The sequence below is a fragment of the Hibiscus syriacus genome, unplaced genomic scaffold, assembly GCF_006381635.1.
Source record: "Hibiscus syriacus cultivar Baekdansim isolate YM2019G1 unplaced genomic scaffold, ASM638163v2 tig00113124_pilon, whole genome shotgun sequence".
Classification (NCBI taxonomy): Eukaryota; Viridiplantae; Streptophyta; class Magnoliopsida; order Malvales; family Malvaceae; genus Hibiscus; species Hibiscus syriacus.
The window spans coordinates 3,375,333-3,398,963 of record NW_024063444.1 but is presented as its reverse complement, the minus strand read 5'-3'; the positions used below and the strand labels follow the sequence as shown (position 1 = coordinate 3,398,963).

Sequence of the window (23,631 nt, the reverse complement as noted above, 5' to 3'; positions counted from 1 at the left end):
CAAGAAATCGATATGCATTGTTATGTTCTGCATAGCCCATGAAAATACAATCCACAATTTTAAGACTTATTTTCATTTGCTTTGGTAATAGGGTCATTACCTTGGCAAGGCACCCCCACATTTTCAAATGTTTGTAGGAAGGTTTCTGACCTTTCCATAATTCGTATGGTATCTTATCTTTTTGTCATAATTGCAATAAAAAAGTAATAGAATTGTGGATTTTAGAAATGAAGAAAGTTGAAGATGAAGAATTACATTGAAAAATATCAGCATAATTCTCAATTACAATTCTGTTATATATATTTAATAACAACAACTAATTATTTGTGTACAGCTGTCACTGCCTTTGTCTTGTAGTCTAACTGCTAGATTCATGTAACAGAATGCTTCTTGGACTTCACGATTGGGTTGTCATAATCTCCTGGTCTTCAATGGCTGTAATGACTTGGGTCTCTCTATCAGGCCAACCCGATTCCACATACCCATCAGATTGGTTATCTCTCTTGGTCTGCTCTAAAACCATAATTCCATCAGGTAAGTTTCTTGATTCCTCTTTCTCCCAAATCCCTAGCCTTCGAGTTCCTAATTCCCTGAACCCTAATTCTATCTCTTCCCCAAATCTCTTCTCTATTTCTCCTGCTACCATGACAATACCCCCCTCTTCAGTCGATCCTTGACCCCAAGGATCAAATCCTGGAAATTGTGCTCGCAAAACAGTGTAGTCATCCCATGTGGCATTTTCATTCCCAAAGTTCGTCTATTGAATCAGGAATTGGGCAACATCCTAATTATTGCGTTTCACAATTCTTTTGGCCAAAACAGCAGCCGGATAGACCTTTATCTGGCCTTCAACATCAATCTTCGGAGGATCGAACGAGGTAATCTTCTATTCACCAACCTTCTTCTTTAAGAGACTAACATGGAAAACTGGATGAATTTTCGAATGATCGGGTAATTTTAATTTATATGCTACTGACCCTATTCGTTTAATCACTGTATAGGGTCTAAAAAATTGAGCAGCTAATATAAGGTTCTTACGAAGTGCTAATGACGTTTGGTGATATGGCTAGAGTTTGAGGTAAACACTATCCCCAACCTGAAATTCCTTATATGTACGCTTCTTGTATGCATATGCTTTCATTCTTGTTTGTGCCCTCTGTAACTGTTCATGTAAAATCTTGTTCATAATATCTCTCTGTTCAAATAACTCATGTACTGTCTGCACCATTGATTGACCACCCCAAGATAAAACTTGAGGTTTATAACCATACATAGCTTCGAATGGAGTTATACATAAGGCAGTGTGATAGTTGGTGTTATACCACTATTCTGCCTGTTATAACCAATCAACCCATATAGTGGATTTAAGAAAACATATACTCCTCAAGTACTGCTCAACACACTGATTTACTCTTTCAGTTTGGCCATCCGTTTCAGGATGATAGGCAGTGCAGAAGTGAGTTTCTGTGCCAACCTGTTTCATAAATTCCTTCCAAAAAAAACTTGTAAATAACTTGTCTTTATCTGACACAATGGACTTAGGATGCCCATGTAGTTTATAAATCTGAGCTAAATAGAGCTTTTCCAATTCAGCTGCTGTGTAGGGATGTTTTAAAGGAATGAAATGACCATATTTAGTAAAACTGTCAACAATTACCCAAATGCAAGTAAATTTCTTTGAAGATGGAAAACCTTCAATGAAATCTATAGAATCATATCCCAAGCCTGGTGTGGAATTGGTAGTGGTTGTAAGAGACCATCCTTGTGAGAATGATCAACTTTAGTCATCTGGCAGACCTCACACTGAGCAATAAAATCCTTGATCTGTTTCTTTAACTTTGGCCAATAAAAATAAATTTGAACTCTATAGAAAGTAGCCTGAATTCCTGAATGTCCTCCCAAAGGAGATACATGTAAAAGGGTCAAGATTTATTGCCTCAATCCTCCATTTTCTCTCATATAAACCTTCATGTTAAATCTCAAAACTCCTTGAGTAAAAGTCTATTGACTGTTATCATCTGTTCAGATACTTAATTCTGTAATTTTAGTCTTAGCAAAGTCATCTTCTGTATAGCTTTTTTCAAGATCTTGAAACCACTGTGGAATAATAGCTGTCACAATCAGCTGTTGTAATTCAGCTTCATTTTTTCTAAATAAAGCATCAGCAGCCAAATTGCTTCTTCCCTTTTTGTACAGAATTGTATAATTCAGCCCCAAAAGTTTTGTAAGTCCTTTCTTTTGGATAGATGTAGTGAGTCTTTGTTCCAAAAGATGTTTAAGTGCTTCATGGTCTGTTTTGATAACAAATGAAACTCTTTCAAAGTAATGTCTCCATTTAGTGACTGCCATAAGAATGGCTAAATATTCCCTTTCATATACAGACAAATCAGAATGTTTAGGACTTAAAGCTTTACTTAAATAGGCTATAGGACGTCCATCCTAAGATAAAACAGCTCCAATACTAGTAGAACTTGCATCGGTTTCCAAACAGAATGGTTTAGTGAAATCAGGCAAAGCAAGAATAGGGGCCTGAGACATGGCTACTTTAAGTGTCTCAAAAGCTGCTCTAGATTCAGGTGTCCATGTGAAATTATTCTTTTTGAGCATATCAGTCAATGGTCTACTAATCATTCCATAATTGCATATAAACTTCCTGTAAGACCCAAAAATCCTCTAAGAGACTTCAAATTTGTAGGCATCTTCCAAGTCCTCATAGCCTCTATCTTGGAAAAATCAGTAGCCACACCTTGAGCTGAAATTACATAACCCAAATATTCCACCTGAGTTTGTCCAAAAAAACACTTACTTTTCTTAGCAAATAACTGGTGCCTCCTCAAAGTCTCCAAAATAATTTTTAAATGTGTCTATTGTTCTGCCATAGACTTACTTTATATAAGAATGTCATCAAAAAATACTAGGACAAATTTCCTCAAATATGGTCCAAACACTTCATTCATAAGTGTTTGAAAGGTTACTGGTGCATTTGTTAAACCAAATGGCATGACTTTAAACTCAAAGTGGTCATGATGAGTTCTGAAAACAGTCTTCTCAATATCATCAGGTCTTATTCTAATCTGCCAATACCCTGATCTAAGATCAATTTTAGAAAAAAACTGAGATCCAACCAATTCATCCAGAAGATCTTCTACCATTGGTATAGGAAATTTATTTTTAACAGTCATAGAATTCAACTGTCTATAATCAACACAAAGTCTCCATGATCCATCTTTCTTTTTAACTAACAAACAAGGAGAGGCAAAAGGACTCTTACTTGTTTGTATAATGGAAGAGGCTAACATCTCCTTAATATATCTCTCAACTTCTGCCTTTTGATGGTGAGGAAATCTGTATGGATGTATATTGGCAGGTTGAACTCCCTCTTTAAGTATAATGGCATGGTCTTGACCTATTTCATATGGCATACCATCAGGTTCAACAAATATATCTGCATACTGTTGTATTGCCAATGTCAATTAAAATATTTAAGGGTCTTCCTTTTACAGTCCCCTGAATGCTTAAAGTTAAAAAACTAGCTTGCCCATTTAAAGCATTCATTGAAATTTCAAAATCTTTGGCTCCTGCACTTTGAGTCACAGAATCTGGCAATTCAGTCTCTTGAATATTCTCCTCGTCAATATCTTCAAAAAATTCACCCTCATTCATACAATTCAACTGCTTCTGTTTACATTGATGTCCCAGAGTAAACTTGTCTCCACACTTAAAACAGAGATTATTAGCTCTGTGATAATCTAAAAGACTCTGCATAGTGTTGTTACTTGGAGGACTAGGCTTAGAAAGAATTGTATTAGAGAAATTCTTCACTATAGAAGTTTGATTTGAATTGTAGAAACTCCGAACAAGAAATCAAAATTTTTTACTTTCAATTTCACCATCAAGTTCATGAAGTTTAGCTTGTTTAAATGTAGCAGCCAAAGATTTTGGTTCATGTGCTCTAACCCTATGCTTCAATTCATCCTTTAAGCCACTAATAAAACTAGAAATAAAATATTCTTCCCCAAGATGCGAATTCTGTTGTATGATAAGAGGCATTAATTCATCAAAACGTTCCTGACACTCTTCCATAATACCTCTCTGAGTTAATTTGTTGAACTCATCCACCACATCAATATATGTACTGTTGCTAAATCTGTGACACAAATCAGCTGCAAACTCATGCCAAGTAACCTTATGTTTGTGCATAAGATACCCATCAAACCACGTTCCAGCCTTTCTAGTCAAATATATAGAGGCTATTTCAATATGTTGAAATTCAGGAATAACAAATATTCTGAAATATTTTTGACATTTCTGCAACCAACTCCTAGGATTAAAACCATCAAAGAATTGAAGTTTAATTCGAGGTCAAGAAAATGAAACAAAAACACCAACAGTAGTAGGAATAGCACTAGAATTCTCTCCTAAGTCATCTCCATTACTAACCAGTCTCAAAGATGGAACAATTGGCAAAATAGGATCATATTGTTTATCACCAGGTTTAGATTGTAAAATACCTGGTTCTCCAGGTTTAAAAGAGTATCTTTCATGCTCATTAATTACAGTAACCTCAAAAGGTATCTTACCTTCTATTTTTGGTGTAGGAATTTCAGCTCTTTTCTTACTGGTTGCTGGAGTTAGGTGATCACCTTCCTCTGCACTTTTTGAAATCATCTGAATAATCTTCTGAAGATGCCCAATATTTTCTGTAGACTAAGCTTCCAAGGTAGCTAAACGGTCCTCCCATTTCTCGCGTTGAACAACCCATCATTTCGGCACTTCCTCTGGCTGCTCGACAGGTAAAGTATCAGTTGCTTCAATCGGATTCATTTCAGTCATTTTAGTATTTTTCTTAGGCATCCTAATTTTTTTTCGAATTTTGGATCAATTAACGTGGCTCTGATTACCAAATTGTCACAATTGTAATGAAGAAAGTAATAGAATTGGGGATTTTAGAAATGAAGAAAGTTGAAGATGAAGAATTGCATTGAAAAATCTCAGCATAATTCTCAATTACAATTCTGTTACATATATTTAATAACAACAACCGATTATTTGTGTACAGTTGTCACTGCCTTTGTCTTGTAGTCTAACTGCTAGATTCCTGTAACAGATTGCTTCTTGGGCTTCACGATTGGGCTATCATCATCTCCTGGTCTTCAATGGCTGTAATGACTTGGGTCTCTCTATCAGGCCGGCCTGATTCCATATACCCATCAGATTGGTTATCTCCCTTGGTCTGCCCAAAACCACAATTCCATCAGGTAAGTTTCTCGATTCCTCTTTGTCCCAAATCCTTAGCCTTCGAGTTCCCAATTCCCTGAACCTTAATTCCATCTCTTCCCCAAATCACTTCTCTATTTCTCCTGCTACCATGACACTTTTTTTCGGGGTACCTTATTTAAAAGGTAATTAACTTAAAGGACAGTTTCCCCTTCACATTTTCTGTGGTAACCCTGAACTATTTAACAATGCATTCATTATTTCTTTTAGATTCCAATTTTTCTACTCGGTAACTCTATTTGATTGAGGATAATAAGGTGTGCTACTTTGTGAATAATACCATGTTGTGAATAAAATTCAGCGAATGGTTCAACATATTCACCACCATGATCACTTCTTACCATCTTAATCTTTTTATTAAGTTGGTTTTCGACTTCATGCTTATAGAGTAAATTTTTCTATAGCTTCATCTTTGCTCATAAGAAAATATACATAGCAATACTTTGTGCTATCGTCAATGAATGTAATAAAGTATTTATTATCTCCTTTCATTTGGAAAAAATTTAAGTCACAAATGTCACTGTGAATTAAATCAAGTGGTTCGGTATTTCTTTCAACAGTTTGAAAAGATGACCTTGTTAATTTTGCCTTAATACATGTTTCACATTTATGATTATAATTTATATGAAACGATGGAATGTGTTCCAAGTTAATTAATCTCTGGAGAGCATCATATTTAACATGTCCAAGCCTACCATACCATAAATTAAATAACTCAATCATATAAATGAAAGAAGAAACTTTATTCTTATTCTTGCTTTTGGCTTTTACAGAGATAGCCGTGAGTTTCCACATGTCATTCAGTATATGTCCTCTATGCACAAATATTCCTCCTTTGGACAAAATCAATTTTTGGGATTCAAACATCATTCTAAAGTCATGAACACTTAGGAGTGTTCTAGAAACAAGGTTTTTTCGTATGTTGGATACATACAACACATTCTACAGCTTGAGTTCTTTGCCAAAAGTCATGTTCAAGACTACAATACCCTTACCCTTGATTTTGAAAATCACAACATTGGCCATGTAGAGCTTCTCCTCATTGTTGTAAAGTGTCAGTTCAGAGAAAGATTCCTTGTCGTAATAAGTATGGTGTATGGCACATTATCGAGTCATCATTCTCTTGGATTAGAGTCAACCAGGTTGACTTTAGAGATAACGGCACATAGATCTATATACTCCACATCCTTAGTCATTCTTTCCACATCATTAGCCTCGCGAGCTTTGACTTTCTTTGGATTTTTGCACTTAGAGGATTTGTGTCCCATCTTTCAATTGTTAAATCACTTCCCTTGGAATTTCTCCTTTTTGGAAATTCCACTCTTGGGTTGTCTTTCTTTCTTGGAGTCCTTAACTTCCATCACGTTTGCCTTAGCCTCTTGGCAATAATTATGTTATCTTCTTCTATTTGAAGTTTGACAACCAATTCTTCCATGGTCATTTCCTTCCTCCTGTACTTCAAATAATTCTTGAAGCCACTCCATCCATGAGGTAATTTCTCAATTGTGGCAGCTATCTGAAAGGATTCGCCTATGCCCATTCTCTCGACAAGGATTTCATTGACCAATAATTAGAATTCCTCCACTTGTTTTACTACTAGTTTAGAGTCAACCATAGTAAAATTCAAGAACTTGGCAACTAAAAACATTTTAATTCCATCATCTTCAGCTTTGTACTTGTGGTCCAATGCTTCCCACAATTTCTTTGATGTTTCATAATCAACATATACCAGATATAATGAATCTTGAATACAATTAAGTATTATATTCTGATATATATAATCTGAATTCTTCCAAGCTTTAACAATGTTAAAGCAATAACATTGTCTTCTCCATCTTTAAGAACACGAGGATCTTCCTTCAAGAACCTTGAAAAGTTCCATGTGGTCAAATATAATGCCATCTTCTGTTAACACGTCTTGAAATTCTCTCTGCAGAATTTTGTCAGCTTTTCGTTGTGGTTAATTACCACTGTCGATTGACTCACATTCATATTTGGATTTTGAACCGATACCACTGTAACACCCCGAACCCATACTCGACCCGAATACAAATCTGAGGTGTCACATTGACATTTCAAAACATTCACTTGTACAAAATAGTGAATAATTTTAAAACTTTTATTAACACACAACTATATTTACATTAATTACAATCATATGATTTTACAAAATCGATTAGAGCATATCAGATTCAAACCTTTATTTACATGCCAACTACAATCGATATTATAAAATATATATACTATTCCTTTCTCTTCTGATCTGACCTTTAGTAAGAAGAAACTGACATGTTTTGCTTTTCATCGTTCCATAAGCTCGTCAAAACCTACGTGTGAAACACTCACACGCTAAGTCGTTGACTTAGTGAGATATATAAAACATATAATTTAAACTCTTACTTATAACAATGCATGTACAATTAATACTATCATATCATGAAAAACCATATAACATTTCATATAATCCAATATATTCATATACATAACTCATAATTCCCATATTTACCTCATTCCATTATCATTTATATCTTTTAGTCATTCTTAATTAAACAATACACACAAAACAACTTATATTCTATCATGCATAACATCATATAATCCTTGTAATCCATTCCTCATAACATGTCACATACACATATCACATATAATATATTTATATTATTGCTTGATTAGCCCATGTATACTGTTAAGAACTTAAGGTATATGAGTACATTGAGGTTGTGCACAAATGTTGTCACCACAGCTCATATAAATGCACCGAAGTGCCACGTAGAATTTGCACCGAAGTACCGCGTAGAAATGAACCGTAGTGCCATATAAGATTGTCCATAAGGACCACATAGAAATTCCTTAAGAATCATATACATATACCAATGATCAAGTATGTGTCTCAAAAGACCTCATACATGTTCCAAAGAATACATATATGTCCCGAAGGACCACGTAGAATTGTCCCGAATGACCGCGTAGACCCTCGACTCTTGGCATGCCAACTATATCTCTAGATCTCATGACACATAACATGGGCATTATCTTTATACTTATCATTTCACATAACACGTAGTTCACTTTCACATATCACATAGCTTATGTCACAAAATTTGGATCACATATATATATAGTCACGTAGATCACTTTTGCATAGCTTATATCTTATTATTATGACTTCTCAGAGTCATACATTCATATGCTCATTTTCTTCTTCTCATAATCACATATACACATAATCTCATAGTTCTTTCACATAACTCATTATAAATTTTCATAAGATCACATCCAGTCAAGTAGTTCATTTCCGTACAATTCACATATACCTATATTCTTTTTCATATAATCACATAGTCGTATAATATTTCATATGACCTCATATATCACATCACATAGATACACACTCCAATACTCATAGTTACATATTACTTAAATTATTCCAATTTACATAATTCAGTGTCATATAGCTTCTATCACAAAGTCACTTATTTTATATCTTGTTCTCATATGTTCATATTTATTATAAAACACATAACCTATGTCATATTTATAAACATATATCTTATATTATATGTGCATATCATCACTTTATATTCAAGTTTCCTAAGTGTTATATTATTCTCAGTTCATTCTCTAATTCAATCTTATCTAGTTTTCTTCAATTCTCCATAAATCATATAACTCTAATGCACTAATTCTCATAATTGATCATATCACTATGTATTTTTCTCATCCAAGTTTCTATTATTTGTATAACCTTTACACATGTTTACTTAGTTCCTATTGTTCTCAGGAATTCACTTTTATCATATTCTCATATTATTACACATTTTATTGTTGAATGATGTTCGTTATAACAAATTTAAGGAAATAAACGTTTTTATGAATAGTACTATACGGTATGAACAGTACCGTGAACATTACCGAATACTAAAATTTTCCAGAATGCTACAGGGGTATCGATACCCTGCTACAGTGTACCGATACCCTGTTACAGTAACTCTGTCAAACATATATAAAACTCATAAAATTTAACCTTTTATCACTATAAAGTTATCATTTACATATATTAATTTAAAACATTACAAAAATTCAATCATATTATTTATATTTATTCTCTTATAACTCTTCATACTCATATATTTTCATTTCTATATATCACATAGATCTTATCACATTACTTATCTTTTATACCCACATAAAACACATAGCACATACCATAACCTATCAACTCATATAATCAAGCATACATACAAATCATGCCATTTACATACTTATAATCATAAATTCATGCATTCTAATATAAGAAATAGATTTATCGCAAGTCTTAATTCCATAACATAACTTACCCTTATTATCATGTACTCACCTTAGCTACTTGTCAATACCAATTCTTGTTCTCTCTTGAATCTTACTCTGATGATCCATCTGAACTTTGTTGTCGTTTTAGAACTTGCTTGTACTCGATATCTACACAATCATACATTTTTAAGGTAACTATTAGATATCCACACCTTGTAATTTGATGCTAATAACTTAAACAAATTTAATAGACCCATATTCACTTTTTCCTTTAGGGGGTATCGATACCCTCCCTAAGGTATCGGTACCATTATTACATTCTGGAATTTTTCGTTCAAGAGGGTATCGGTACCTATTGAATGGGTACCGATACTCTTTGCCCATAAATCACATTTCAAGCACGAGATTCACTCTTTTCAGCTTCAATACTTCATGTTTCCTCCCCTTTCATGTTCTTAACTTACAAATACATGCTTAAACTCATTTATATCCATTTATCTCATCTTAAACCTCAAAATCCTCTCCTCTTTGTGAACTTCAAGAATCATACCCAATTTTTAACATGTTTTAAATCCAATTCTAACATTTCATATCTGTTAATTAGACTGATGACAAGTCAAATTTAACTTCAAATTCAACTTATCAACTCTTTTCCTGAAGCTTATTTAGAAACTCATTCACTTTAATCTCTCATAACTTCTTCATCTTTTGATTTTAAGATAACTTAAGCTTTCCTTAAGCTTAGTTATCATCTAATGATCAAAACCCAACTTAAATTTCAACTAATAATCAACAACAAATAAATCTTACATTTGCCTTGCTTCCACGGGGAGGAGGAAGAAAAAGGGAGAAGGAAGAAAAAGGGAGAGAAAGAAGAGAGTTGTCCAGATTACTCTCCCCCTACGTATTTCTCTCCTATTAAAGGGAAAAAACATCTTTCATGTCAAATGATCAATTTGTCCTTTACTTCATTTAACAATTGCTAACAACTTTCAGGAAATATTTCCAAATAAATCATTAAAATATTCAACTTTTCTACTTTAATCACCAACTTCTGAAATTTTTACAATTTAGTCACTAACTCGGTATTGAGGATGTTACAACCACCATCTCAGCATTAATGTTGGGTGAATCGGTAGAGTCTATTGTCTCTATTTTTTGTAAAAGAAACTTAACCGGAATTAGAAATAATTCCAATAAACAGAAAATTAATTCTCGCTTATTTAGATTTTTTTATCAGACATAATCAAAATTTTGAAACAAAATCAGTAACCGCAGTTACTTTTATGACAATTTTTGTTACACATATTTGTTCACTTGAGATTCTAGTAAACCCGTTAAGATGACAAGATAAATCCCAAAACAAATTTGTTTACTATCTCGTGCTTCGTTTTCCCCACAATTCCAAATTACCTTAGATCAAGAAAGATAGAAGAAAATAAATTTATCTTAAGATTGTTATCCGAGAGTAACAATCCGAGACTAAATTGGAACCTGAGAAAAGTAAAAGAAAAAAATAAAATTCTTTTAAAGAATAAAATAGAATTATAGGAAATAAAATACTCTGTATTTTGATCCTGAGATCGGAATCAGTTGAGGCCTGTCGCTACACAGTTTCCTTAAGACAGATTTTCGGCCACTCCTTGGTGCTCGAGATTCTTTGGTCATTTGTCTCCTAGGATACAACAACTAGATGATCAGCTACAATAGCACAACAATAGAGATCACGAACTTTCCTTGCCTTCGACTATCACCGGAAAACTAAGGGAAAAGAGATATTTTCTGAGAATGAGAGAAAATATTTTCAAGAGAAGAAAGCTTCTTGAATTTTGAATTGTGAAAAAATTGATAGATTTTCTTAGTATTTATAGGAGAATTTCGAGAGAGTTTTTCTCCAACTAAATCTCTTTTAATATCTAAATTTAAACAGATAATGATATCTCTTAAATTTAAAATATTAAACATGAGATATTTACTCCAACCATATATCTTTTAATATATAAATTTAAATAGATAATAATATATTTTAAATATTAAATATTAAATAGATATACACTCTTTTTATTATTCAAATTAAACAAAATATGATCATTGCCGCCAAATTCAGTAAGATGATGCAAAAGGTTGATCCTCTGCTGATCCCCGGTTGTATCCCATGACATGTCAACTTCCTATGAGCTCTCTGTCAATGACTCTCAAGCTCAACTTCCTGGTTCTCAGTTCTGTTCGATGTCACAAATTGCACTTCTCTTCGACTCAAGTCGCAAAATTTATATTTAAATTAAAAATATATTTTATATTTTATATCATTTTTTTCAAAGCGAGTCTTCATATCTTTCTTACATGTAAATACAAAATTATTTTAAAATTTGTGGTTCTCATTCACTGGACCACGGATGACCTGATAAACATGATCAATCAATTATTTCTCCTAAAAATGAGTTGCGTAGAATATTGATGACGTAGTAAGCCTAGTCCATAAAATAATTTTTCTGCAATTGTTACCTTTTGCGTCATTGCTGGACTTTGCACCCTCATATCCACCCTTCAGCTATACTGAGTTTGCTTCCCACATGTTTGTCATTGATGGTACCTTCAACGACCTCCGTAAACGTCATGTCAAACGCCACCATCGTCAGGAGTCTCAACAAAATCGACCTCGTAGCTCCTACCGCCATACTAATCATCACGCTTATCATCTATTACAAAACCATAGAAAGCTCCATCGTCAACTTGATTCTTACCGTATCACGTATCATCGATCTTTATAGCTTTTTTTTTTATATTAACGGGGTTTTGAAGAGGTGATTGGAACAATTTTATTTGCCTGATAATCCCTAAAATCCGTTCAGTTTCTTCCCCTACGAATCCCCCATTTGACTGATAAGTTACATCGAATACGCGGTCGTATCAACGATGGTCGAGAAGGCTCATAATCTCGTGAAGGATATTTCAGTTGTTGTATCTACCTCCGTCATCATCATTACAATTCTTTACTGTCTCATCTCTCGTGGCAGTTTTCATTTTCATGTTACTACCTAACGGTTGGATTAAAACTAATACCTAAACTTGATTACTTGGTTCAAATTATCACCTCACGTTTGCTCAAGTTGGCTTCATGGCTAAAATTAATTAAAACAAATGGTTTATCTTAAATATTAATCTTGAGTACTAATTTAAACCAATAAATAGGATTTAAATATCTAATTAAATAAAAATTTAAATATTAAATTACATATTAAAATCAAATTTAAATATCAAAATATAAATTTAGGGACTGTTTGTTTGCCTCTTAATGGAACCATTCAGCGCTGAATGCTGAACCGTTCAGCATTCAGCGCGTTTGTTTCGTACCTCTAAATGATTCAGTGCTGACTGATTCAGTAAAACAGTGCTGAATGATTCAGCACAAAAGTACATTCTGAATGATTCAGAGCCATTATCAAACAACATGTCACATTCAGAGTTAATTCATACAGAGCCTCTGAATAATTCAACACTTGAATCATTCAACGCTTAATCATTCTGAAATAAACAAACAACCTCTTACCCTAGTTAGAATGTTAGAGCCTATTGAAACCTCAATTAGGTAGGATCAATTTACACATAATGTAAAACTTTTAATTTTACACACTTTTGAGATTATTGAATAAGAGAAAATAGACGATTTATATTATCTTTTTATTTTTCTCGAATTAATATCTTATTATTTCCTACCAATGTATTTGAATATATATATGGCGGTAAGTTAAATGTTCCATAAGATGGATTAATCCTACCAAAATTATTCTTAGTTCATTATTTCCTTTTTTGTACAAGTTCATTATTTCCTTTTATACATATGGCGGCAAGTTAGACGTTCCAAGAGATGGATTCCTACCAAAATTATACTGTTATAATTCCTTCATAGTTGATTATTTCCCTTTATATATATATATATATATACTGTTTATATATAAATACTTCACAACTTTGATCAATAAATTCAGGTTTTATCAGTTTCAACTTTCAAGTCGCTTTTCTTTTGTGCAAGGTTTAAATTCGATTTCTAATTATACCAAAGCATGTTTGACATCTATTTCGGTTGGCAAAAAGCTTCCAAGTGGTACAATTTCCAAGCTTCTTCTTCTTATTTATATATATGATAATATGCTGTTTTATTAATTTTAGTATCGATGTGTTCGTGTTGGGTTTTATTTGCAGTAAGAAGCTGATGAAGCTTGTTCGGTGCCGCCTGAAGCTTCTAAAGAACAAAAGGTCTACAACTGCGAAACTGCTTCGGGAGGATCTAGCTAAGGTCATCGAACTTGGCTACGAAGAAACTGCTCTTAAATGGGTTTGGACGTCTTCTCTTCAAATTCTAAAAGCTTCCGTTATTAACAATTAGTGTTCTTCTTCAAGATGTTTGCATAATCTTTTCAGGCTGGGCAGCTTGTTGAAGAAGAGAAGATGATGGCGGTGTATGACAAGGTGGATCAATACTGTGAATTTGTCAAGTTTCGATTACCATATATTCGCAGACACAGGGACTGCCCTGATGATATCAACGAGGCAATTTCAAGCCTGATGTTCGCGTCTGCAAGATGTGCAGGTCTGCCGGAACTTGCAGCGGTTCGGAAGCTCTTCAGGAAGCGTTACGGCCACGGCTTCGAGACGGCGTCCGTTGAGTTACTTCCTGGGAACCTGGTGAACCGTGAGGTTTGTCCAATAATGTTTTCCTTTCCTTTCTCGTTATAATTGTTGTTCTCTCTTTACGAAGCATAAAAATTTTGGATTATAGATACGAGAAATTCTTCGCATGAAATCCGTTTCGGATGATATGAAGTACCGGTTGATCGACGAAATAGCTGGAGAATACTGCTGTAGGCCACAGCCTGAGATCTTGGAACTCGAATGCTTTCCTCGGGTGCAGACTGAAACGGAAGGAAAACCCATACAAGTTGTCGATCCGTCCATTGGTATCATCGGATCGAATTCGTTGTCCAGTCACCGCCCTAATTACGTCCACCCTAAGCTGCCGGAGTATGAAGACGTGGCAGCCCAACTCATGGATCTTAAGATGGAGCATCTGCTGCATAAGCATCTCCTGGTTTTTATTTATTTTTATTTTTTCTCCAGAATTTCTCCTCTTGTACTTTGTTATTGCATCAGGGTGCAATTGCTAAGAACGAAACTTATGTAATTCATTAAATTTATGTGATAAAATAAATCATTATGTTAAAATAGAATGAACACAAAACTAATATAATAGAGATTTACACGGGTTAACTCTCGATATAATGCACTCAAAATAAATAATTCACGAAATAACGTTCTCCCAAGATTATTTGTTGAAATAGGACGAAATCAACAGTGTGGCCGTAGGTCGCCATGCCTTCCGGGCGACCTACGACGTGGCTTGCTTATGTGCATGGGACATGCACAACCCAACCATAGGTCGCTATGCACTCCCAGCGACCTCCTAGGTCGCCATGCACGCCCGGCGACCAAGGAGGTCGCCATGCACGCCCGGCGACCAAGGAGGTCGCCATGCAGGCGACCAAGGATTCATGCATGGGGAGATCGTGCCATGCACTCGGGGCTCGGTTCATGCATGGGGCACTCGAGGCGACCAAGGATGACCAAGGACCGGTTCATGCATAGGGCACTCGGGGCGACCAAGGATCGGTTCATGCATGGGAAGAATGGGGAGATCGTGCATGTGTAGGTCGCCATGGAGTCCCGGCAAGGTCGCGAGCAGGCGAGCATGCAGCAGGGGATGTCGCCGCGAGTGCATGGCGACCTAGGAGGTCGCTGGGAGTGCATGGCGACCTACGGCTACTGTTGATTTCGCCCTATTTCAGCAAATAATATTGGGAGAACGTTATTTCGTGAATTATTTATTTTGAGTGCATTATATCGTGAGTTTAGCCGATTTACACATTATAATATGATTATATGAAATTTTGCTAAAATAAATCATTATGATAAATGATATAGAAATATACAATACAAAATAAAATAGATTGTACACAAAACTTGTAATAAAAGACTTAGGTGGTGTTTGTTTTTGCAGAGGTAAAGGGTCTGCAGTCTGCGGACCACATCTGCAGGCATCTGCAGCAAAAGAGGTGGACCAAAAGTCTACAGTCTGCAAGAAGAAGATTGTTTGTTTTTTAACGTCTGCAGACTGCTAAAATGAACTAAAATATAAATAAACTGAAATATAAATAAACTGATTTTTAAAACTTAAAAGAGTTTTGCAATACTAAGATTTAAATAATTTTAGTTTTACAATACTGAAATTTAAATAATTCATACAACTACAATAATAAATTATTTAAAATAAATCAATCCATATTTTAAAATAAATCAATCCATACTAATAAATTATTTAAAATAAATCAATCCATACAACTACAATAATAAATCAATCCATATTTTAAAATAAATCAATCCATACTAATAAATTATTTAAAATAAATCAATCCATACAACTACAATAATAAATCAATCTATACAAATAAATTATTTAAAATAAATCAATCTATACTAATAAATTATTTAAAATAAATCAATCCATATTTTAAAATAAGTCAATTCATATTTTAAAATAAATCAATCCATACTAATAAATTATTTAAAATAAATCAATCCATATTTTAAAATAAATCAATCCATATTAATAAATTATTTAAAATAAATCAATCCATACAACTACAATAATAAATCAATCCATATTTTAAAATAAATCAATCCATACTAATAAATTATTTAAAATAAATCAATCCATACTAATAAATTATTTAAAATAAATCAATCCATATTTTAAAATAAATCAATCCATACTAATAAATTATTTAAAATAAATCAATCCATATTTTAAAATAAATCAATTCATATTTTAAAATAAATCAATCCATACTAATAAATTATTTAAAATAAATCAATCCATATTTTAAAATAAATCAATACATACTAATAAATTATTTAAAATAAATCAATCCACACAACTACAATAATAAATCAATCCATATTTTAAAATAAATCAATCCATACTAATAAATTATTTAAAATAAATCAATTCATACTAATAAATTATTTAAAATAAATTATTTTAAAATAAATCAATCCATATTTTATAATAATTTATTTTAAAGTAAACTATTTTATAATAAATTATTTTATAATAAATTATTTTAAAATAAATTATTTTAAAATAAATTATTTTAAAATAAATAACCTTATTAAATTATTTAAAATTATTTTAATAAATAATTATATTTTATAATTGTTCTTGAAGAGGTTTGAAGACCTTTGAAGACATAAAACCAAGTGTGCACCAAGAAGAGCTCGCGCAGACGTTTGAAGAGCTTTTGTCTTCTAAAAAACAAACAGTCTACGAAGCCTAATGTATGCGCGTGGTCTGCGCGACGCAGACATAAGTGGTTTGAAGAACTTGCACAGTGAAAACAAACATCACCTTAATAGTTAATTTTCTATTATACCTCAATCTAACATTAATGACAATGTGACGAAGTAATAGAGAAATAGTAGTACATACGATAAATTAAGAAAAAAATAACACATTAATCAAATTAAGAATTAAAAGTGCATTAATCACCAGCGTCTAGTGAGATGAGACATTATATATTAAAATTAATAAAATAACATATTATCATATAAATAAATAAGAAGCAAATTTGATTGAAAATGTTTGGGGTTTGAATCATGATGTTTGTGAATGAAATAAATTGGATTGAGAATAACGTCTTCACCTCTATAGTACCTGATTTAGATTAGTTGGTCAATAGATCAGATACCAGTGATTAATTCAAAAAATTTAAGTGCATTAAAAAAATTAAGCAGGTGGATCAAATTCCTAAATTAAGCTTTTCCATGCATTTATAATACGTAAATTAATCGGGCAACGCTTGAAACGTTCCGAACTTAACCAGAGACTGAGGATTAAAACTCGAACCGGACCGAAAACCCCAAAAACTTCCCTAAAGTACACACGTGTAACAAAGTTAGCACGTGCCAAATAAACCCAAAGAAGCAAACAGCAAACCGCATCCAGCAACATTCGCAGCCTCCACCCCTTTCTTTTGAAAACCCATTTCCCCCAAAAAATTTACTTATTTTTGCACTGAAAATTAAATTCAAATAGAGAACATTTTGCAAATCTCTGTTTTTGATCGTCGTCAAGAAAATCCAGGGCGTAACCTGAGATTATCGAGAAACTAAAAACAATCCATTTGATTTCTGAAATATGTGGAGAAGGCTACTCACTTCACAGTTCAAATCTCTAGCAGCACTTCCATGCCGATCCGCGTCTAAAACGGCGCCGATTCCGTTCAAATCTCACATTTCTCCTTTCCCTTTCGCTTCTCTCCTCGTTCGCCATTTCACCGCCGAGTCAGGTAACCCTAGTATCATCATTATCTTCGTGGGCGCTTCATTTTTTTTGATACATATAGTGATATATATTTCAAGCGTTGCATCCTTTATATAGTTGTTTAAATAGTTGTTTTTCTGTATGAATATTTTAGATCATTAATTATTGTGCTTCGAAATTAGAAGAAAAGGTTAAGTTAGATTTGGTTTATATTAGAAAACGTTTCTGTTTGAGTGTTTGTTGACTTGTCCGATATTGTTTTTTCGGTTTTTGGTTTTGATTGCTTTTGTTTATGTAGCAGATACTTCTGTGAAGAAGAGAGTTGAGGATGTAATGCCTATTGCTACCGGTCATGAGCTTGAGGAGCTTGAGGCCGAGATCCAGGTTATTTTTTCCCTCTTCCGTTCTCTCTATTTGGTTTTAAAATGCGAGAACTGTCTTCTGATGTTACTATCTACAATTGAAGACTCGAATTTTCTATGTTGTTATAGACACTATCTTGTTTTCTTATTCTGATTTTCAGTTTTGTGTTATCTTGTTTAGGGAAAGAAAATCCTTGAAGATGTGAACTATCCTGTAGGTCCCTTTGGCACTAAGGTTAGTATGTAATTCAATGTTTCTTGCAGTCTATTACAACTGAGGAACACTGGCTGATTTGATCATGTCTGTATCATTTTATATGGGATCAATGGCTGATGGTGTTGAAATACTGACAATCGTTCCCCCTCTTTGATATGATTTACAACAATATTTTACTTGAATTTATACCTTTATTTGGTTTGTGATGGCTTCAATTATTTGGAATCTAAGCCCTCATATTTTACTAGAACTATTTTTATCCTTGGGTTGTTGATTAGATGCTCGTGTAAGTGAATATTTACAAAAATGATGTTACCAGTTGCATTAGTTTGGTACTTTGGCAACATATCTTTCCAGGATTTTCCAATAATTCATTCCAATATTTATTACTTGTTTGCTATAGTGTTATCATTTGGCTTTTAGTTCATTTTTGGATTTGATGAATATTTGCAACCATTGGTTTAACTTGTATGATTCCTTTAACTAAGTTTTTCTCAAGTAAGGGGCTTTTTGGTCCTATTTATGGTGGGCCTCTTGTCATGGGTAGACTAGGCCTGAGGTGTGGGGGCTCTTGAACTGTGAACCTTGACTCTCCATGGAGGGTAACAATCCATATGCCAAACCTTATTATTTTCATTTCAGCAACATTAATAAGGAATGGTTTTAATTTGCTTTCTAGATTGTTATATCACTTCTTGGAATCTAGAATATTATAGATATCATACAAAGCGGAGGAGGAAAAATTACAATGTTCTATTTTCTATATCTGTTGAATATTTTGCTAAAAAAATTTCTACATATTGATGTACTGCTGTGTTTTATCCATTTATGTCGAATCATGGCAACAAAATAATCTTAATTGTAAAATTATCATTTTAAGTTTAAGCCTTTATTTATAATTATGGTAGAAACAGCTTTACCTTATTGAAATCATAAAGAGTGATTTTATCTGCCTGTAGGAAGCTCCTGCTGTTGTCAAGTCCTACTATGACAAGAGAATAGTTGGATGCCCAGGAGGTGAAGGCGGTATGTTCCCTTCATTAATTCTGTTTCCACTGTTCTAGGTTCTTGTATGCTTCTATCAGATTTGTACAGAATCAAGTCATTCTACTTGAACTGATGCTTGTGGTCATTCAATTTGCTTTACTTAAAAAAATGCAGAGGATGAACATGATGTGGTCTGGTTTTGGCTGGAGAAAGGCAAGCCACATGAGTGCCCAGTTTGCTTGCAGTATTTTGTGGTGAGTGGATATCACGAACTAGGGAACATTTATTCCTTATGTCCTAACCTTGTGCTGATGTATTCGAGTTAAATGTAAATGTCAATGTCCTTGCATTTATGGGATCTATATCCCGTTTAGGTATATCTGTTAGCCCATAGATGGATTTAGCCAAAATTCTTAAGATTTCAATTAATTATCAATGATCTGGAGCGTTGTGGAATGCTAAAATAGTATTAGTCTTTCTAAGGAAACCTTCATTTGCTCTAGTTTAGAGCATGGTTGATCAATCAGTTTGTGCAACAATTGGCTTATTTGTATGAATGTTATGTCCAGGGATGGAACTAGTAGGAGCAAACACTGGGAGGGACCAATTTGTTTAACTTCTAAAAAGGGACCTATTAAGTATTTAAACCTAAAAATTAGGTGGGCCAAGGACTAATTAACTTATATTAAACTTGCAAGGACCTAAATTGCAAGTGGGCCAAAAAAGTTAGGGGTGGCCAGGGTCCCTCCCAAAGCCCATTTGGCTCCGACACTGGTTATGTCACTGTGTTTTGTTTACTTCATCTGTAACTCTGCAAATGTTATCAGTGCAACTAATGACCATAGATTGATTGAGTTGCAACTGTTTGAGCTATTTTTCTAGATTATTCTTGAATGACATAATCAAAACTACAGTGACATGGGTATACGCATAGACTTTTACTACCCGAAGACCAAATTATGATTCTAAGTGAACACAAATGGTTTGAAGGCTGTGGCCATGATGCTATGACTAAAGTTGGACCTCTTGGCTTTAAGGTTAACACCTGGTTCCCTGTGTCTGTTACCCTGTCTACTGCCCTGTAATGCAATTAGATAATCCCATCGTCTTTTTAACCAGCAGAGTGGTACTCATTTGTTTCCAGCACTGCAGTATTTCCCTAATGATTTATGTTTTTGTTTTGCAGCTTGAAGTTGTGGGACCTGGAGGACCTCCAGACGGACATGGTGACGATGATCATCATTAATTCCAGCTTTGAACTTTTCCTGTTGGAATAAAATTGCAGAAGATTATGGAATTATGTTCCAATGTATAATGCACCCTTCAAGTGTTACGAAAGCTTTTTTTGTGTTTCGTTTGGTTTTGAGATGGTATTCTCTGTTTTTTCTTATGGCACTTTTTAGACCGTTGCACAGGTATGAGATCTTAGTTTAACTTGGAATGCATCGCAAAATAAATAAATCTATGACTCCATTCTTTCAGGAACTTCCTGGTGTCAAGTTTTGAAGGATTTTCGTATTGTCTAGGTATTGTTTAAGTCATTTGGATTAGGTTTTCATTTTAAATAAATTCGTTTTCTGTTTGTGTTTTTATTTTTGAAAAAAAAATACTCAATTTATTTTTAATTAGCTTTATATGCTCCTCATGAATTTTATTGCCCTAACGATAGTTTTCTGCATATCTGCTAAAAATTTTGTACTTATATTATTTATTTGGGGTCTTACAACATTTAGTATTGGATACTTGTAATGTTATATTCGCGTATATAAATTATGTTCTTTGTATGAGCATATGAAAGCTGTAACCATAGTTTTAAATGGCGTAAAGCGAAGGCATACGTGTTTAGCAAGTGAGCCGCACTGCTAAGAGATTTTGGAGCATATTTTATATTTGAAACATGATAACTATATAATAAATACTAAACAAAATATTTATACAAACTAGTATGTTTCAAATAAAAGAAAGGGAAAGGAATAGAAAATAAATAACATGGTTGTTAAATGCTTTGAACTCCTAGTGACACACTTAGATAATAGACATTTAAATACTAATAATCTAATACTTCATTATTATTCTCGTAATTTCCATTTCTGGTATCTATATTGTTTCTTGTATCAAATATGAAAGAAAGTCCGAAGCTTTCTTTTATGATCCTTAATTATCTAGTAAAATATTAAGGATCATGGGTCTCGTTAGTTCTATTAATCTGATTTCATGACAAGTCATTATTATTATTAAATACAAATTTATCTTCATCATTAGAAAATTCTCTCAAATAACACTCATTACTTTTTTCAATATTCTCCAAGAGAATATGGCTTATGGTGTCTTTTTTTAATATTAAAGTCTTAAAACATGATTATATTTTATAAAGATCAAATCATTCAATCGACTTTGTGTTTGAAAAATATATACAAAGAAAACTTCTTATAGGTTGAAAAATACCCTAATTCTTCCCACGATCGATAGTACTACAAATGAGATTAAGAATCTTTATAATAAACTTTCGGAGATCGTGAGTTGAAAGCTTGAATATAGACTATCACTGCACTATTGAAAAATACAATTAAAATATTATAAACTCCAAATCAATAATTTTAAAAACAACAAAAATATAAAAATAATATTAAGATTTGTATCTTGAATCATTGCGTTGGAATTATTAGAAATGCAGCCACAGCTAATGCGCACGATTTGTATGGACGTTGGCAATATTTATACCCATTGATACAAACATAGCATATTTACATATCTATCATTTTAGTGTGTAAAGAATATGAAATCAATGGAGTGGCTGGCATTGTTCCACTCCTACCAATAATTGGCCCTTCCAAATTCGAGACATCAATTTAGAAAGAAACAAAACTAAAACCAAGCCGAAAAGGACAAATGTCAAATGAAACATCAATACAAAAGTGATATATGTACGTATGTTATTGGACCCCAAAAATAACAGAGAGCCAATTACGTACTTTATTCCATTACGTACTTACCAATAATTATGAGCTTATGTTTCTTTTTTCCATTATCAACACAGTGAGACAAATGCATGCATATATATATAATATTTGGGGATCAGATTTGAAATCCAGCAGAACTGTGAGAAAAGAGACGGGAACATATTTTTTAAGTCATTTTCCACTTCCATTAAGAAGGAATATGCAACAAGCTCAATGAACGTGCCAAAATAGAAAGTAAAAAAATCCCCATATAACTTTATATCTTTCTCCTTCAATATTCCATCTTTTTTAGGGGTTCTTCCGTATAGCAATTTGGCTGCATGCATGGCTTCTTCAACTTCCAATATTGGAATACAGAATAAGAAAAAGAAAATAATGATTAATATTTGATTAATAGGGTATAATTTTATGCATTAGTACTGTATAACTGTAAAAAATGCATGCAGAGGTATATACCGCAAGAAAATGGAAAACTGGAAAAGAGAAGGAATAATTTTCAGTCATTTTTACATACCATTAACAAGGAATATACACAATCTCAATGAAGGTGCCAAAATATTTAAACAAAACCCTCCGCCATATGTATGTACCTTTATCTCTTCATATTCTTATCTTTTTAAGGGTTGTTCCACATGGCAATTTGGCCGCATGCATGGTTTCAACTTTGATGACAAACAAAACAAATAAGATGTCTTTTATAAGTTTCTAGGAGCCTTGGGAATTGGAATCCACAACAAAAGCTACAAACAACAGCAACCCCTCGAATCTTCAAAAGCTGTTAAGTTTATGGTTTTATAATTTGTAATTACACTTTTGAAGATGATAAACAATGCCATTATCATTTACTTCATGCAAATTGATCATATAGCTATTATCTTTTATATATATTTTAATCATTTCTGATGTATTTCCCTTTCTTAATTAGCAGCATATATGAAAGAAAGTTGATAATGGACGAAATCTTGATGAATGTAGATGAGACTGAAGGTCATATATGATTTAACTTGGATTGCAAAAGCATGACTCCATCGCTTATTTATTTTACCTTTCTTTTACTTTTGCAGTATTGTAATATTCAAAATCTAACCTAAAATATCTGACAGACCCACAAGTGTTACATTCCGGCTACCAAAACGACCCATCATTTAAAACTTTAAATTC

The 23,631-nt window shown here is 33.2% G+C and overlaps 3 protein-coding genes across 7 annotated transcripts; 2 read left to right on the top strand and 1 right to left on the bottom strand.

Moving 5' to 3' along the window:
- Nucleotides 1–397: 397 nt before the first annotated feature.
- LOC120185780 lies at nt 398–2,631 on the bottom strand. The gene is made up of 4 exons (XM_039189898.1): nt 2,452–2,631; nt 1,412–1,474; nt 1,097–1,219; nt 398–757 (listed from the first exon to the last, which is right to left on the bottom strand). The coding sequence occupies exons 1-4, from the start codon at nt 2,629–2,631 to the stop codon at nt 398–400; spliced, it is 726 nt and encodes a 241-aa protein (XP_039045829.1).
- An 11,000-nt stretch (nt 2,632–13,631) lies between these two features.
- Nucleotides 13,632–14,757, top strand: LOC120185779. The gene is made up of 5 exons (XM_039189897.1): nt 13,632–13,672; nt 13,771–13,903; nt 13,990–14,265; nt 14,348–14,656; nt 14,719–14,757. The coding sequence occupies exons 1-5, from the start codon at nt 13,632–13,634 to the stop codon at nt 14,755–14,757; spliced, it is 798 nt and encodes a 265-aa protein (XP_039045828.1).
- Nucleotides 14,758–17,651: 2,894 nt separating this feature from the next.
- Nucleotides 17,652–21,045, top strand: LOC120185582 (cytochrome c oxidase subunit 5b-1, mitochondrial-like). Of its 5 annotated transcripts, none has more exons than XR_005522138.1 (7): nt 17,654–17,969; nt 18,243–18,328; nt 18,488–18,541; nt 19,483–19,549; nt 19,685–19,764; nt 20,697–20,809; nt 20,851–21,045. XR_005522138.1 is itself a non-coding variant. In XM_039189758.1 (6 exons), exons 1-6 carry the CDS (start codon nt 17,819–17,821, stop codon nt 20,754–20,756), a joined length of 495 nt encoding a protein of 164 aa, XP_039045689.1. In that variant the 5' UTR covers nt 17,652–17,818; the 3' UTR covers nt 20,757–21,045. The 5 variants fall into 5 exon arrangements, 3 of the variants coding, with proteins under 3 accessions (XP_039045689.1, XP_039045690.1, XP_039045688.1); XR_005522139.1 differs by having other exon boundaries at nt 20,697–20,819; nt 20,850–21,045; XM_039189758.1 differs by having other exon boundaries at nt 17,652–17,969; nt 18,246–18,328; nt 20,697–21,045.
- Nucleotides 21,046–23,631: the final 2,586 nt, after the last annotated feature.